At 32.2% G+C, this 18,784-nt stretch overlaps 1 protein-coding gene across 2 annotated transcripts in view; it reads right to left on the bottom strand.

Moving 5' to 3' along the window:
- The window catches only part of Paip1 (Poly(A) binding protein interacting protein 1), a 35,224-nt gene that overhangs the window by 15,452 nt on the left and 988 nt on the right, over window positions 1-18,784 (bottom strand). The window contains exons 1-3 of one of the 2 annotated variants that reach the window (XM_072541035.1): window positions 8,540-9,306; window positions 2,855-3,127; window positions 623-786 (exon numbers count right to left, since the gene is read on the bottom strand). In XM_072541035.1, coding sequence (XP_072397136.1) covers window positions 623-786; window positions 2,855-3,127; window positions 8,540-8,917 — 815 coding nt within the window. In that variant the 5' untranslated portion in view covers window positions 8,918-9,306. Of the gene's footprint in view, window positions 1-622; window positions 787-2,854; window positions 3,128-8,539; window positions 9,307-18,784 lie in introns of those variants that run through there. The other variant, XM_072541034.1, reaches the window with a different exon arrangement.

Raw genomic sequence — 18,784 nt, forward strand, 5'->3', positions numbered from 1 at the left:
GAGGAAATACGAAACCGTACAGGAATTAGAGATACTCTTTCAGATAGAATACAAGGAAGGCAATTACAATGGTATGGTCACGTGATGAGAATGGAGGAGGAGCGGTGGCCAAAGAAAGCCTTAATGTATGTTCCGCCAGAAAGAAGGAAAAGGGGAAGACCACCAAATTCCTGGAGAAGAGAAATTACAAAAACAATGCAATCTAGAGGCTTAGAAGAGGGAGATTGGAGAGATAGGAAAAGATGGAGGCTGAAATGCGGGAAGCGGCAATCGCCGTAGGACCCCCGTTATATGATGATGATGTTGTAGCAAATATTATTTTTTATGTTCGAGAACCACTGACAGAAGGAAGCCAGGCAGGGTCGTTAGTGGGCATTAGTACTTAAGCTAGCCTCAACACAAAAGATGGATTAGGCTAAGTAGTAAGAAGTGACGTTTATTTTAATACAAGTTTGCAAAGAAGTATGGCATCGATGTTGTGCATTTACCCTTTACAGACTAGTCACTTTGAGACAATCTATAGCAATGTATACGAGGTAATACTCGTATCTTTTGTCTACGCTTCAGTAGGTAGATAAGACAATACATACAAAAAACGTCCAACTTGGATGTATATACTTACTCTGATTCTTCAGTAAAATGTCCCCAATTCGACGCTCTTAACGGATAAAGCGACTCCAATAAAAATGCTGCCGATCCATCTACTCTATTTCTAACTGATTTGAGATGACTGAATATCATGTCTAACTCTGACTTATTACTTTGTTCCAACGAATATCCAGTCAACTGAAAAAAAAAAATTAGTGAGCAATATCCGATACAATAGTATAAAGTATAAGTGGATATTCAGGTCTTTAAAACACGCGCGATTTTTCGAGCACGACGGCGCAGCCGGAGCTCTTTAAAAAGACTCATGTTCTCGGCGTTGGTTTTTCTTCTATACACCTCCTTCTCTTTATTACCTACAAAAATTCATCTCAATATTTTTCATATATTTATTTTGTGTATAACTCCTGTCTTAATATTTCCTTTTTGTATTTTTGCTCACAGTCATCTTTGCCACTCTCATGTATGTTAGTTCTCAGGTAAGTGAAATTCTCAACTTGTTCTAATTCGAGGGCGTTGTCTGTATTCTCGGTGATCTTGAAGATTACTTATTCTCTTAATCTTGTTTGAGGTACTGTAAATTTCATATCTTTGCTTTCTTTTCAATAATGACTAGGTCGAGTTTTTCTGCTGTGGTTTGCAATACACTGCATACGTCTCCCAACACAATTGCACATCTAGTCAAAAAAGCAACATCATCCGCATAAGCCAATACCTGATAGTGATTTGTTCTTCAAGTTCCTGTTCTGTTTAAATTGCTATCTCTTAGCACCCCTTTTGGACACAGATAAAATGGGTCGTAGACTTGATTTAAACTTATTTGGTTTCGAAACTTCATGCTTGCATTGCTGATTATCATTTTTAACTGGGTTAATTAATTTGCTCGGTCTTTTTAAATCTTTTAATAAATTCAGTAACTTTTTTCGATTTACTGAATCATATGCTTGTTTGAAAACGATCAAGATGGAAATATTATACTCATACATTCTCTCGGTTTGCCCAATGTAAAAATATGATCTGCTTGTTTCAAATCCACATTTACTATTCTATTATTTTTTGTTGAGTGTACTCTTCCAATTTTGCTTGAATACTTTTCGCTATTATTTTGTATACCGTATCTAGCAAGACTATTCCCCTATATAGTTTGAGCAGTCTTGCCTATTTCCTTTTTTGTGTATCGGTATTAAGGGTGATCTGTTCCAATATGTAGGAATGGCTTCTCTCTCCGATATAATTTTTATGAGCTCATGTAATTCTTCGGCTAATTTTTTTCCTCCTTATTTAATAAGTTCTGGATTTATTCCCCTTTCTCCCAGTCTCTGACCGTTTTTAAATATTTTAGTTTATTTTTTATTACCTAAAGAGATGGTGCATGGACGATTATTTTGTCGTTTATATTTTCTTCAATGTGATACTCATGTGTAGATGTTTTGTCTACATTTAATACTTTCTCAAAATATTTCTTCCATTCATTTACAATCCTTTCTTCACCTGTTATTAATTCTTTATTTTTGCTACTTATAAAAAGGGGTCTTTTTCCTATTTCATTGCTGTTATTTAGAACTTCTTGAAAAAAATTCTTACTTTCTTTCTATATAAATCACGTTTCTATTTTCCCTATGTTTATCTCAATGAACTTTCGTTTTCTTGGTCTACAGGTGCATTTTGCCGTTCTTCTTTCCATTTCATATTTGGCCTTATTCTATTCTTTTCCTATCTGTATCATTTTTTCTTTTGCATTCCTTCTCCTATTGATAGCTTCTTTGGATTCGTTATCAAAACACTCGGTTTTACCGCTACTTCAATAGCTTTATTGTTTCTACCTCCACCTTTCATCCGTACTCCCTTGGGTTACATGCATATTGTGATTTGGTATATTTACCATTTGTAGTTAGCCACGAACCCTTCTGTGGGGATGTCTTTATGGGCAAACTTTACTAGTCTTTGTCCGTTGTCATTGGTAATTTTGTATTAGCTAAAACTGGCTTATACATTTCTTCCTTTCCAATCTTAGCTTTGAAATCTCCTAAGTACCGTTTTCCTATATCTTTATATCCCGTTTTTAAAAATAGTTAAAATATTTTTGTTTTCATATAAAGCCTCTTTTTCTGCGTCCTTTTTTTCCTCGTTTAGCACATGCACATTCAGGATACTTATAAAATGTTCTATCGTTTTTATTTTAAAACTAAAAATTCTTAGAGACATTTTCTAAACTAAATTCCAGTATTAAAATACGAATAAAACTTACCTTCAAAGCTTGACATATAGTCTTAATATTTTCATTGCCACCAATATCAAGCAATTTTTTAAATAATTTAATTAATAGCGTTCCATAAACAAAGAGATGTGGTAGCTGTATATATAATTCAGCTATTAAAGGTAAAACGTTTTTTGGGTCGGGATTGTCGTCTATTTGTTTTTTACATTTCAAATGTAACTCTGCCCGAAATTGTGGAGAAATAGGTTCAATAGTCCAACACAACCTTGCTGCTGTATACCTAAAGTTGGGACAATTTATTGCCTAAAACAAAATATGATCTTAAAATAGTATCTACTTTATACAAAGCAATAATACAGTGCATATAAATAAGTTTTTCCGAAGAATTCACTTTGACAATATACAGGGTATTCCATAACACTCTATCGGTGTATGTTTTTTCTTAACGAAACACCCTGTATTTTATTTTAAATTTAAAATCCGCTTCACACCCTCTTTGCAAGAATACGTTTTGTGTTACAGATGGTATTTAAAAAGTTATAACCAAATTTCGATGAAAATCCAAGGTTAACGCACTGTATAATTAAAAAGGGGTACAAAAGCAACGACCTGTTGCAGCCATAGTTTTTATATTATTGTCAAAATTCATAAATGTTATTCATTTTCCTAATACTATTTAAATCTAATACAAAGGATAAGTCAAACAAAAGACAAATTCATTATTTGCTCAGTATTTTTTAATGCATCATCATGTATTTTATATCGCCATCATTAACTAAAGTCCATGTATAAAACTGCAGCAAATAAAAAATGAAATGAGTCATACGCGTGATCACTAAGTTTATCGTATCATTTAGCTGTCGCTATGAATTTTAACAGGAAGCCTGTCAGTTATGGAGAATTTATTTGTTATTTACCGTGTGGCATACAATAAGAACACATAATTAAAAGCAATAGAATACGTTAAATTGAGTATTACAAACGAACATTTTCGGTCTCACTCAGGAATTTCATCTTCTTAGTTTTTCTTACTGTTCTTTGTATATATTAACCTTCTTATCTCTTTACTTCTTTTGGTTGAATTCCTTTTTGCTTTTTTTCTGGTAAAATGTTCTTGTCTTGTTGGCTTACTTAGTTCTTATCGTGTACAAGAACATGATCTATCATATTTACTCTAGGTCCATCCGGTGATTTCCAGCTGCTTAATTTTGTGTATATCTTTTCGAGTGAAGTTAAAATTATTTAATCGATTCGAAAAAAACTACTATGAGACGGAAGTTTTATTTTTTCATAGAGATCATTTTCTAAGAGATCAAAAATAATTTTTGAAATCGGAGCATCAAAAATATTTAAAATTCGTTATTTCTCAAGTTTTTTATTTTGTTTTGCTGTGTTATCATTCCTGTCCCATACCATGCAATGTACCATGCATTTAATTGCACGCAGCGACACAGAAATTTAGCACCCATTTAGCATCCAAAGTGTTTAAAATAGACACATAATATGAGTCTTATATAATTTTTAATTTATAATTACTTTGAAAACTGAAGGATAAAGTAAATAAATTGTTTTTGATTTCCTACAGAATCATAACTGCAAAAAAATGGATTATAGCGATGCACCGTGAAAATTTTAAACCATCAAATAGTTCTAAAATTTGCACCAAGCATTTCACGGCGGATTCGTTTATTACTAGCGGATGGAGTTAAAAAAAACAACTCAAAAAAGATTTTGTACCCAGCATATTCGATTTTCCAAACCGTTTAATTAAGCAAGTTAAAACTAGAAAATTTTCAGTAAAAAAAGAAACTGTCTCAGACAAAACAACAGGCTCTAAAAGTGAAAATATAAATATAACAACGAGTGAATCTACTACCATAAAGACTCCAGTAGAAATTCTAGAGGAAACTACCTTAGAAAGATCTTTCATTGAAAAAGCGAAGACATTATCTTGGTGACTTTGTTGAACAAGAATCATCTAACAGAGATCAAGAATATAAAGTGATAGTAAACAAATTATTTCAAAAGAAAAACAAACAAATCAAAATGTTGCAACAACAAAATAGAAGGCTTATTAAAAAAGTTAATACCATAAAATCTTTACTAGAACATCTTAAGGAAATAATATAAAAATCTAATAAAGATAATTTATTTTCATTATAGCAATAAAGGTAAGAACTTCAATAATAATGTCAATAGAGTTAAAAGTAAGTTAACAAATCTATTTTATTTTGTGGTCAATAAATAGATTTATATACATAATTTTTCCCCTAAAATGTAACTTTTATCCACAAGTAAAATTTCTATGCTTTAAATTTATTTTTCATTATCAAACAAGAAGAGGTAGGTACACTTTCAAATTAAACATTTATTTTTACAAAATTACTTTAATTCAAAAATATTCATTAATTCCTTTACTAAATGATTTATCTTTCATATATTTTACAAAATATTGCAGTTTTATTAAAATTCGTCTAAAATTAGGTAATTTTATTAGGGTTTTTCGAAAAATCCAATCTAACGTTAGAGTTCTCGCCATATTGTGACGTCACTTGAGCAGAAGGTGTTAGCTTCAACGATTCGGTACAAGGAGTGTCTATAAGTTTTAATGGTCTAAGGCCTACATAATACTGTTAAAGTGTTTTGTTAAAGAATGTTAAGGAATGTGTAGAACTTGCCAAAACAAAAAAAAAACGTGAAATGAGAAATGAAGACGATATGAAAAAAGCGAAAGTACTGAGTCTAGATTTCACATATGTGGAAAAACATTTATCGTTACACAAAATATACGTTGGGGGAATGGTACCAAACTTGATCAGAATTAAACGTGAAACAGGAGAGCTGGTAAACAATTTCTAGGTAAAATGTAGAGTTTTATACAGATTGAACGAATTTAAAACGGAACATACAATTTAATATATGTCTGTTTGAACTGCATTTGAAATAGTGAACCAATATAAAACTTAGACAAAAATAAATCCATACCCGGTGATAGACATTGTATAAAATATCGTTCAACTATCTGTCTCCTTTTAGGACGCACCATAGTCTATAGCGCAAGTCAATGTTGCCAATCGCCGTGTAATAATCCGATTTGCGGATCTTTTTGAGAGTTATATCTTCTTCGTATCTTTAAATAAATCGGATATTTTCCTATATTTTTCATTGTATTTACCAATCTACTACAACAGACTAATAACAAAAATAAACTTAATGGTTTGTAGTTATTTCCTTTCTTTCCTGTAAATATTTTATGGTTAACACCTTATTTGAAAAACATTTAGAGGAATGAGATTGGTAACACCGCTCAAAATATCCATCTGACTGCTTAGATAAAGGAAAGAGGCGCTTGCCTAATAGTCGAAGAGATAGAGCCGAAATTTTGAACTGATCAGTAATATGACATTTCTCTATTGGAATATATTCATAGTAACTGGGTTAGGACTTTGCCTTACAGGCGGACGCCCCTCGTGGTACAGGGGGTGGCTATACAGGGATGAAGTTGTAATTTTTTTCGGAAAAATTAACGATCGATAATAAGGCTGAAAATTTGCCCAGAGTAAGGTCTTGGTATAACTAGACGAAATCCCAAAGGGCGGACGCGAGAGTGGATACATAAGGGGTGGCGGACAGGGGTGAAGTTGCAATTTTTTGGGGAAAAATTAACGATAAGTAATATGTCCGCCATTTTCATGGCTTATTATTTAGCCCCTAAAAACTCTAAATCCAAAAGGACGGACAGCTGGGTTGGTACAGAGCCATAAAACGGGGTCAAATGTACCACTTGCCTGCGCATTTTAGGTCTCGGTAACAATTTTCAAACTGATTTTATTATGATATTTTTATACCGATTGATTTGAAAATTTGTATGCTCACTTCTGTTACTGTTCTGAAAAGCGTCAAGTAGAATTTTCCTCAAAATTTTCCAAAAAAATTTCCGTAAATGAAAATTTTCGTAATTTTTTGAGGTAACATCTAATTTGTAGAATCCTTTCGATTTTGATTTTTTTCCAAAAATTTTCAAACGATTTTTCCGATAAGAAAAAAAAATTTAGAAAAACTTTTCTAAAACATTTGATAAAACGCCTGTAAGGCAAAGTCTTAAACCTTAAGTAAAGAGAAATTAAGACTTTAACCTAAAGTCTTAATTTCTCTATGGAATATATTCCAATAGAGAAATGTCATATTACTGATCAGTTCAAAATTTCGGCTCTATCTCTTGGACTATAAGGAAGCGATAGGTGGTTTGACAGCATAATAACTGCTTGTTTAGTCTAGTTTTCACAGTGATCCTAGGCAACCTATTTGGGTGGAGTTTTGACTTGTTCTTGAATGAGTTCAGAATCCAGCAGCCCGCTGAAGTATTGGATTTTTATAATATAATTATTTGACAACCTTTTGTTGGCCAACCATCTAGAGCGGAGTTGAGCCGAAATACACTGATTTCGTATGTTCCGTTTTAAATTCGTTCAATCTGTATAACGGCAGCAAAACAAATGAAACAAAAATTTCCGTTTAACTACAGAGATCGCCAAGCATTGAAGTATGTCTTAGGGATACTAAATTATGGAGAAATTGTTGAACCCAAAATGAAAAAGAATATTCCTATTACTGACATGCTTTACTTTTTCCCGAATATTTGTGTGCTTCTGCAGATAGTATGACTGAGCTGGATAGAAAATGGCGAATAGAGATGGTTCACAAACATTTCCAAAATAATGAGACATCGTAAAAAACTGCTATGTCTGCCCCACAGCAGCGCTGCCGTTGAAAGGCTTTTTTAAATCATAAATAAAATGAAAAGAAAGTTAAAAAATAAAATGTTCACGACTATTAAAGGCACTTTACACATGTGCACACGCAGGCATAAATAAATAACTGGTTTGCATTTAATGCAACTGAGAGCATATGAAAAAAATGTACGATTTTAATAAAAAAAAATGTGCAAAATCACAAAACGTAAAGAAGGCAGCTAAATTGAAAATTTTAATGAGTAACTTTTATATTGTAATAATGTAATAAAACGAAATCAGTTTGATTAAACATTTTCATTTTGACTTTATTTTATAATTCCCAGAAAATCCTTAAGGCAATTTGCGGTGGATCTAACAGTAGTTGTATAACTATTTATCAATTCTATAAATAATGTCATGTCGGACAGATCATTTTTGATGTTTTGAAATTACTATTTTACCGTTTTCTGCTGTTTTTTTAAGTTCCATTTCCTGCTTTTTGCTTTCCTGAGTTTAGCAACACTATTCATCAGGAAACGGTAAGGTTTACCGCTCAGTATAGCGATCATAACGGAGCAGATTACGCCCACCAACTAGATGAACTGACGACCTCAAGCGTGTTAGCAATAAATGGATGCAAGACGCACAAGAAAAAGACAGATGGAAAAAGCTGAGGGAGACCTATATCCAGCAGTGGACGCATACAGGTTGATGATGATGATAACGATCATTGTGTTCGTTGATGCAGAATGTGGAGGGGGAAATATGATTTTGATGGCATGTGGAAACGTAATGTTAGTTAAATCTTTTAGTATCTCTCGCAAATTTGAAACTGGTTTAGAACTTATAGGTCTGAAACCGGAATAGCAAACAGGAATGCAAAGAATAAATGTTTATGGAGAATATTCTCCATTTTTCTAGATAATCCGTACATTAAAGATCCAGAACAAGTGATAGAATGAAAGAAATAATGGATACTTACCTGTTCAACAATAATTTCAACTACTAAAGATGGCATTACACTATATAGTTTATGATATGGTTCCAAACTTTTCATAATTATTTCTATCAAGTCGTTAAACTGTCCTGGATAATCCGTTAAAGTTTTAATTATCTGTTTAATGCGTTTTAGATCTTGTAAATGAAAAAGTGAGTAATCACATTTAGGATACCATTCAGCAGCGTTTGGATTTAACGTTGAATTAGCAATTAATGTTTCCCTATCCAAGAGTGATTTACTACTCAGACAAGATTTTTTATCTCTGGTAGTTGTATTAGCGTTATTCAACTCATGAGAATTTGATGATGTGGGTCGCTGTTGGTTAGTAGGTCTTGGTTTGGGTTGCTTTGGTTTGTTCATTGTTATATAGTTTTTAATAATGCTTCTACTTATGTTAATAAAACAATAATTGTAATTGATTTATAATATTACTATTCGCTAACGTTATTTTATAATTATTCGGCTTGCAAAACTTTTCCGGCCGTTTTCAAACAGTTTCATCAGTTAATCCAACTTTATCATTCTTAAATATTAGCTTAGGGTGTGACTTCTTTTACTTTAATGTTTGAAATAATTACTAACAAAATTATTACCCGTGAACTAATTCCTACATTCAAAACCACTCTTTGAACACATTTCACAAAACTAAACTTAATTGCAACACTTAAATTGAACTATACAACTCTATTACTAGAATACCCCAAGAAGATACAACACATTCAATGAGCATTTAACTTGAGGAATGATTCCACTCCACTGGCATCTAGTGACAATTCTACACTTTCACGCTTTGACATTCCTAGCCAATGACTTTGTTGTTGCATGACAGATAACAGAACCTCTTTAAATTTGTTAGCATTTGTGGTTGTTGATTGTATTGATTATAAATTAAAATATAGTAAATACAACCGACGCTTTGTTACCAATCATATTTTAAAATGGATAATACTACTACAACGTGTAATATTTGCAACAAAACTTTCAGTGAGCGGTATAATTTGCGCACCCATGTAAAAAAATGTCATCCAGATAAGACTGATACTCTGCTAATATGCTTATTAATTTTTAATGATACTGATAAGGTAATATCGAAGAGTTGATAGTTCTTAAAACTTTTAGATGTTCTGAGTTTAAGATAAATATATTAAAACTTTTATGAAACACTTTAATTAATTAATTAATTAATTATATATATATATATATATATATATATATATATATATATAATTAATTAATTATATATATATATATATAATTAATTAATTAATTATATATATATAATTAATTAATTAATTATATATATATATATATATATACATATATATATCTCGTCATATTCATTATCATCATCATCTTTGGCTCGAAAATCCTCTGTGGATCCTGGTCTACTCTAAGATTCATCGCCATTCTGTTCGGTTTCTGGCGACGTGTTGCCATCTTCTGATATTTAGTATCCCAAGTCGGTCTCAACTCCATTTAACCACCTAATTCGCTGTCGGACTCTGCTTCTTCTTCCTATAGGTGTTTTTGTCGTTATATTTTGCGCCACTGCCCTTGATCGTTTATAGCTCCAAATATTTTGCGGAGTATCTTACGCTAATTCCCAAAAGTCTGTCATCCTTCTGCGTGTAAAGACCGGCTTCAACAGTGTTCTAGCCTGAATTGTTGTGGAGTCCATAGTACGTCCTATTTGTAAGGTTTATTCGGTTTTTAATTTCTTCGCTTGTTTTGTTGGTAGTAGTCAGTAGCGGGCCAAGGTATGTGAAGCTGTCAACACGTTCAAAGATTTGACTTGAAATGACTTCAAAATATCGTTTCCCGTTCCTCATATGTTATAGGGTCTTAAGGTTTCTTAATAACCAACTTGTATTTGGTTTTGTCTTCGTTGATGATTAGACCGACGTGTTTCGCCGCTTCAACATCTCGCTTACTACGCCCTATTATGTCAATGTCATCAGCGTATGCTAATATTTGTATCGATCTGTTGTAAATAGTACTCTCTAATTCGTGTGTCTCGTACTCCTTTTCCATGGCAATGTTAAATAGGACGCAAGCCAGGGCATCCCATTGTCTGAGTCCATCCTTAAAGGGTCGATAATTTTCTCCCTGTATCCTAACATTGTTATACATTGTCATTCTCGTTAAGCGGATAAGTTTTTCTGGTATATCAAACTCAAGCATTGATTGGTATAGTACTGTTCTCTTGACACTGTCATGCGGCCTTGAAGTCGACGAATAGGTGATGGGTTTCAATGTTAAATTATAATGTTTTCTCGAGGATCTGTCTTATTGAATGACTGGAGTAAATCCGGCCTGGTATTTTCCAACTCTGCCAACTGTGTAAACTTGCCTAGAGAATATTTACTAGTATTTTGTAAGCAGTTGATAACAGGGTTATATCTCTGTAGTTGTCACACTGGAGGTGATCGCCTTTTTTGTGTAATGGGTATATCACGCCTTGAGACCATTCACATGGTCTCGTTTTGCCAGACAACAAGTAAAAGTTTATGCAGTGTTTGTAGCAGGGCGTCGTCACCATTTTTGTACAGCTCACTGCAAAATTTTATCAGTTCCTGGTGTAGCATGCAGAAAAATCCTTAAAATCTATCATATATTCAAATAATAAAAAATTATCTAGTACGTTCCTGGACTATATATAAAATTTGGTGTCTTTGTGTACACATCCCACACTCCCCAAGAAAGAATTCGGCTACGAAGTTAAATAATCCATATAATACGTGTGTATTTCTACAATTTTAAAAGTTGTTTGATTCAATGTCGTTTTGCGATATAGTTTGAAGCGGTTTAACAAGAATTTTGGTTTGTTTCGTTGCGAAGACGGGTTAGCGGGGAAAGGAAACGGTAGAAGCCGGCCCGGTGTGGAAGGTCGAAGAGAAGTTAGGTTTGAATATTGGGTCAAGGGGGACAGACGAGTTTAATTTTGTCGGTCAAAAAGCCGGCAAATTTGTTGGAAATAGTGAATTATACTCTATGTAAAGTGTCAGTTTGGAAGAGTAATCACTATTTCTATGTTTCTAAGTATCTAAGAGATTTGTGACGCTTACAACAACTGTGAAAGATATCCACATGTTCCAGTTTCCTGTTTTTTAAGAAGCCCAGTCGAAGTTTGTGTCTAGTGCCCCCAATTTCAACCTCAAATTGTTGTCCTAACTAAGAAGCCGTTTTAAAATACTTTTCGTAATATAAAGATGAATTTGTTCGCGTGGCAGAGAGTATAGTATAGTCCAGGTCCTACCTCCAGAAATTTAAAGTAACAGTGCATTTTAGTGAAATCAAGGTAACTTTTTTGTTTTAAACTTTTAAAGGAAGAATAAACATTTTCAATAATAATTTGCTTTCATAACAATTTAAATTGTAATAATTAATATTGTAAATCTTAGGGTGTGGCTAGCTGTCATTTTAATTGTTTAAAATTCAGTATTGACATTTGACAGCTAGTTTTATTTTTTGACATTAGTTTGTTTTGTTTCTAGAAAAAGGTTAACCTCCAAGAATAGTCTTATTTAAAAGATATTTCTTTATTTGTAATAATTTATTTCTGCCACAGATTATAGCCCAGTAACATTCGTAAATATTGTAGTATCTCCAACTTCTAAGAGTTTGTAAACGGATATGACATACTTAGTAAGATTTTCTTCTTTGTTATTTTGGTATAAATTGTTGTAACTATTGATATAGTATTTTTGTGCCATTTATATTTGTAACTGAATGTGGTGAGACAACAATAAAGGTTTAATTTATTTCTCTAAACCATTTTGTTTATTTATTTAGAAAAAAAAGACTCCTAACCTCTCTTTTGAGTTTTTTTAGGGCGGAAGAACCTTTTCTTTCATCCAGCAGGAAGTTTCCTCGAAGCGGCGTCCTTATTTCAAACAGCTAGAGGGAACTCTTGTGTTTTGTTTGCCCATTTGTCCAGGAGATTCATGTAAGTACCCCTTTGTTTCATTTTTGTAGTTGCCCCAATCCAATCCCATTGTTTCATTCACTTATCCACGACTGCAGCTCTCCAAATAAAGCCTGAGCGCCGTTCGCATAAGTTTCGATTTGTATTGCTTGCCCTATCTCCACCCAAGAATTTCTGTCCCCAATTTTCAACCCCTTATAGTAATACCCTATGTGGTAGGCAAAATATTTCGTTACACTGGTGATTTATTTTTTTTAAGCTTTTTAATCCAATCATTTCGATCTGCTAGTGTGTTATCTGCTTCTTCGATATGATGGCCATTAGATTTTGTGTCGAAAAATTCAATCCATCTATTCAAGATTGAGGCCATATCACTTAGGATATTTCCTTCTTCATCCTTACAGTTCCCTATTCTTGGCTTTACCTCTTTACTCATTTTGTTTAGATTTCTATATATATATATACATATATATATATATATATATATATATATATATATATATATATATATGTTAATAACGAAGTTGACAAGTATAATATACTATAAGGTGTCAACAAATATTATTTATGGAACAATTTATAGAACAATGGAGAACAATACAACAAACAATAATACAATAATAAAACTTTATATTCAGAGAACTGAGATAGCTGCAGTTTCAGTAGATGCAGGAAACTTATCAAACTGCTCACAGATGACATTCATTTTTTGGGGATTCACAGCTTTACAATGTAGATTATAGACAATCGCCTATGTGGAAATTGATTGGTATGTACTATTAGAATGGCCGAATTAAATGAACTCACTAATCCATCTGGTGTAAAAAGAAAACATATAGTGAAAGTAAGAAATTCAAACAATCTTTCAATTCAAGAAAATTGTTAGAAAATTCCCTCTCTGAAATTGAAGCAGACTCTGATGAGCCAGATGTATATAAGTATAGGTAAACAATTATTTGCTTGTTGTTAAAATAATGAACATTTTAATATTTTAGGGCAAAGAGAATACAGTTCAGTGAGGATGAGCATATTTTACAAAATGAGATGGACACCTCTACTATTGATAATGAAAATATATGGATAATCACAGTAGGTAATATGAAAGAAATAATTTTAGCCAACAAAAATGATTAGAAACAGCTGGGAGACCTAAGATTTGCAGCTCCCACTGATTCTAGTAGAGCTGGGTGCCCAAAATAGCCTGGGCCCTAGAAACGCCAAAGACCAGATCTTATGGGTCTAGTCTGGATGATAGGTATGATAAACTGGACCTGTCTTAAAAAGTGTGAAGGGGTCACAAATGGACCCAGCCTGATCTATCATGACCATGGCCAAAACAAATGAACTATTGGCAGAATATCCAGATGATGAGCTATATGATTGGTTCAGACTATTAGTTGATGATATTTATTGCAAATTATGGTATAGCAGATGACCAGCTACAGCGTTAAGGTGTTATTTAGAAGTAGTAGAGGTTAACACCCAAGAATTCCAGAGTGCCAAATTAACCGCACCAGAATTGCTGTTTTTGTTAGGGGTCACAATTCATACTGGAACAGTGGAACTGTAACGTTATCTAACATTCAAGACTCCTAAACCCATAGACTACTTTCAATGTATTTTCCAAAATTTATGAGCAGTATCATTTCGCTGAAAATGTACAAGAGTGTGACCAACTTCTGGAAGATCGACTATTCAAAATCAGACCATTGCTAAATCATTTTAGCACCAAAATGCAAACTGTATATTATTCAGCAAAACTCTTGTCTTTAGATGAGTCCACGGTCCTTTGGAAAGACTGGCTTCATTTTGGACAGTAGCTTCCAAAAAAAGTCACAGATAAGGTATAAAGATTTTTATGCTAAATGACTCAGATGAAACAATTTTGGATATAGTGTATGCTAGCAAAAGTGATTTATTTGATGGTAAAGATAATAACCAAAAAATAGTAAAACATTTATGTGATATTATCTAGACAACTGATATTTAGATATGCATAATTTCTATAATAGTTACGATTTGGCTAAAATGTTGTTGGACAGAAATACTTTTTGTACAGGTACTCTGCATAAAAATTGGAAAGGTGCACATTTCCAGCAGTTGATGAGACAAAAAGTAGGTACCTCAGTAATTCTATGATAGGCAAATGGCGTGATAAGAGAAATGTTATATTCATCTCTACTGAATTTAAAAATCAACTCGCACCAGTGAAAAACAGAAGAGGTATAGAGAAGTAAAAACCAGTTTCTGTTATATAACAGATATATGGATAGAATAGATCTCCGAGATCAGCTGATGTTTTACTATCCAGTGACATGAAGTACATTTCTATGGAATTAAAAATTTGCCATCAACATTTTTCAGCTCTATTTACACAATGCTCATAATCTATATCAATATTGTTGGGAGAACGGAAAATGCAGCACGAGAGGCGTACATAGCACTAAAGGAAGCGGCTACAAAAATGGATTTAATAATAAACACCAATAAAACGAAATACATGAAAATAGGTACGCAACCACAAATCCTACGGCCACTTGTTATAGAAAACGACGTTATCGAAGCAGTTAACGAATTTGTATACCTGGGAACGCTCGTCAATACTGAAAATGACACTACCACAGAGATAAACTGCAGAATTTGCATGGCTAATAGATGCTATTTTGGGCTTAATCTCCCTTTTAAATCTACAGTTATATCAAGAAATACAAAAGTAAAACTCTACAAAACAATAATACGCCCAGTCCTAACATATTGTTCAGAAACCTGGACTTTAACAAAAAGCAATGAAAACATGTTAGGATGTTTCGAAAGAAAAATACTAAGGCGAATCTATGGAGCGGTAAATGAAAATGGTGTCTGGAGAAGACAATACAACTTCGAACTCTATAGAATATACCAGGAACCAGATATCGTAAAACACATAAAGATAGGACGTCTGAGGTGGGTAGGCCATGTAATGCGGATGGAGCAAACCGACCCATCTAGAAAAACGCTATTGATAGACCTAGTGGTCAAAGAACAAGATTCCTAGATAACATAGATCAAGATATGAGAAATATGGAAATACATGCTTGGCAGAGGAAGGCGATGGATAGGGACGACTGGAAAAAAATTCTTGTGGAGGCTAGGACCCACACAGGGTTGTAAAGCCAAAATGATGATGATAATCTCTTTAACTCATTTTCTTAATATTGGATATACATTTTCTTAATAAGTGTATAGAAATCCAACACACACCAACAGATATTTAAATTACAAATCAAATCAAATCACACTACCAATATTAAAAAGGGAATCATTAAATCCTTATACAATAGAGCCAAAATTGCTTGTTCTAATGAAAATTCGTTATTAGAGGAAAAACATCTGTTTTATTAAAAAATGATTATCCTTTATCGTTTATCAATAAGGAATTTTCAACAATCGACCAAATAGAACACAACAACTTAGAACGAGATCATACAGCATACACAAGGAATAATACGAGGAAAGTAACAATACCATACATAAAAAGATTACCAGAAAAACTTGGAGGGATACAAAATAAATTCAACATTTCAACAACATTCAAAACAACAAACACATTGAGATATATTTTATCTGAAACTAAACCTAACAATGAACAAGAAAGAACAAAGAATTGTATTTACAAAATTCCTTGTGGATGCGATCAGTTTTATTTAATATTCAAGATATTCTCAAGTTAAAGTTGAGTTCATGTAATCGAATGAACTATCTTACAATAAAGTCATCCCAGGAAGGCAACTCATCAATATTGTCAATATCATTTTAAGGTTGTCTACTTTAAAATTTATATGTGTCTGAATTGTCAATATAAGTAGTCAGATAAAATTAAAATAATATAAGAATTTTTTACCAAGTAGGTAACAAAAAACAAAATTTGTTTAATTTATTAATGTTCGTATTATGGGAACAATTTCTGAAGTGGAAATTGAAACATCAATAAACTTATTTAAAACTTATAACTTATAACTTATAACTTATTTTGAAAAAACTATTGCCACCAACAAATAAGAATTTTTCAAACATCAATAAACTTATTTTAACCTTCAATTGTGGCTTATTCCCAATAAAATAGTATCAACACATTTTCTGGTAGGAAACTCACACTCCAGAAATTTAGAATTACAGTTTTGAAAAAACTATTGCCACCAACAACACCTGCAATTACAACCAAATTAGAGAGTATTGGACATCTACCTGTAAACATTGGTCTGGTGAATGAACATGGCAGGACACTCAAAAAAATGTCTTGTATGTGTGAGAAACAAGATTTGCAAAGATACTTATATTTCATTGTGTAGCATGCGCAGATAGACCTGGTCTCTGTCTAAATAAATGTTTCATACACTATCACAAATAAATCTGTGCATATTTCTTTTTTTGAATGTTTTATTTTGTATTTTATGAATAAATTTTTATTTTCTGAAAAATTGAATTATTTTATTAAACTTTAAATTACAATAGAATATTTGTGCATTACCTTAAAAATTTTAGTCTTGCCAAATATCAATGTTGATAAATAATGAATATAGCAACTACACATAAATAAACATTGGGGTGCATAATAGAAAATAGTTGAAAAATCATTATCAATTTCTACATATTATGTCAATAGTTCCTGTATAGTAGTGGGCATACTATACATAACAATGATTTGTAGCAGGGTCTGGAATGAGGACTCCAGTCCATAAAGGTTTAATGTTAAAGAATGAGATAAAACCCTAGAACAAGACTAGTTAACCAAGATAAGTAGTAGTCACTTCCAACCAAACCTTATGAATATGAAGGTTATATTATGTTATCTAAATCAACACAAATACAAGCAACCTCATATTGGAAGATTTCCCAGCTTATGTATGAAAAAAAAATTATTATATTAAATTTAATTACATTATTAAATATATTAAATTTAATATATTATCTAATATATTTATAAAGGCAAAGGGAATGATAATAATGAATTTAAACATAGGTATTTAGTTATGATACAACAATTTTTTTCTTTTACCTGTAGTTTTAGTGGAAAACTGATGCATGAAATCTATTGTGTCATATTTCCTTTCAGGAGTAAAAATAAACAATATTTTTACTGCAATATGTGGCTGCAACACAGTAGCTGGCAATATTGCAACAACAATATAGCCAGTAATAGCAACACATTTTTGGTATCACCCATATTGTTTTACAATAGTTGCCAGAGAATCACTTGGCGAGTGAAAATACTTGCAATATTTACTTTGTGTTGGTGATTACTTACTAGACCCGTTGGTCAGAGAAGAAGAGGAAGACCCACAATAAGGTTCCTTGATAACATAGATGAAAATATGAGAAATATGGGAATACATGCTTGGTGGAGGAAGGCGATAGATAGGGATGACTGGAGAGAAATTCTTGAGGAGGCTAGGACCCACGTAGGGTTGTAAAACCAGAATGATGATGATGGTGATTATCTGTTGTTTTGGAAAATTTTGGAGGAATAAAATGACTAATAATTAGTCTAATGAGAGGATTATAGATTTTATTAAGAAAATACATTTACGCCATGAGTTGTAGAAATCAGAATATATAAAGATCAAAACACAAAAAATATAGATAGGCTGCTGTAGCTGAAAAATTTGAGAATTCGAGTGATGAACCATACAAAAAATTCATGAACTTGAGAATGTACAAAACAAAATGAAAAAAAAACTAAAGTTGTAGTTCCAGTGGTAAACCAGAGAAAAGGCTTGCTTTCAATGCAATATCCTTTATTTTTTATTTGACATTCTTGAAAAGTTTTTAAATAGGTTATTATCGAGACTTTCTTCTAGACTTATGTTATCTAAAGTTTCATGTCTGTTTACATAAGGTCAAATCAACAATCTTTTTTTTTCTTTAAATTTTCTTATAACACAAGCTGCTATTACAAATATAATTTTGTCCTCCATTGTTATGTGATTGTATTTCCCATTTATGAACAAATTTACAGGCTATACTGTTGCTGAGAGATATATTGCTGAGACATCTATTGCATTCAATGGAAAAAGCCATTGTTGCCTGTATTGGAGCCACATATTTCAGTAAAAATATTGCTCTTTTAGAAGCACCTTCATGAAATACAGGTGATCAAATTGCTCTATTGTATATACCTTAATACATAACAATTTAATACATTTAATATTAAATCTATGGACTGCTTGATTAATAGTTTGTTTATAATTGTTAGAGTTTGATCAAATGAACAAATAAATTAAATTGAACTGTAGTAAGTTATTGACTAGTTGGCAATATTTGGA

Source organism: Diabrotica undecimpunctata, chromosome 8 (genome assembly GCF_040954645.1).
Source record: "Diabrotica undecimpunctata isolate CICGRU chromosome 8, icDiaUnde3, whole genome shotgun sequence".
NCBI classification, from domain to species: domain Eukaryota; kingdom Metazoa; phylum Arthropoda; class Insecta; order Coleoptera; family Chrysomelidae; genus Diabrotica; species Diabrotica undecimpunctata.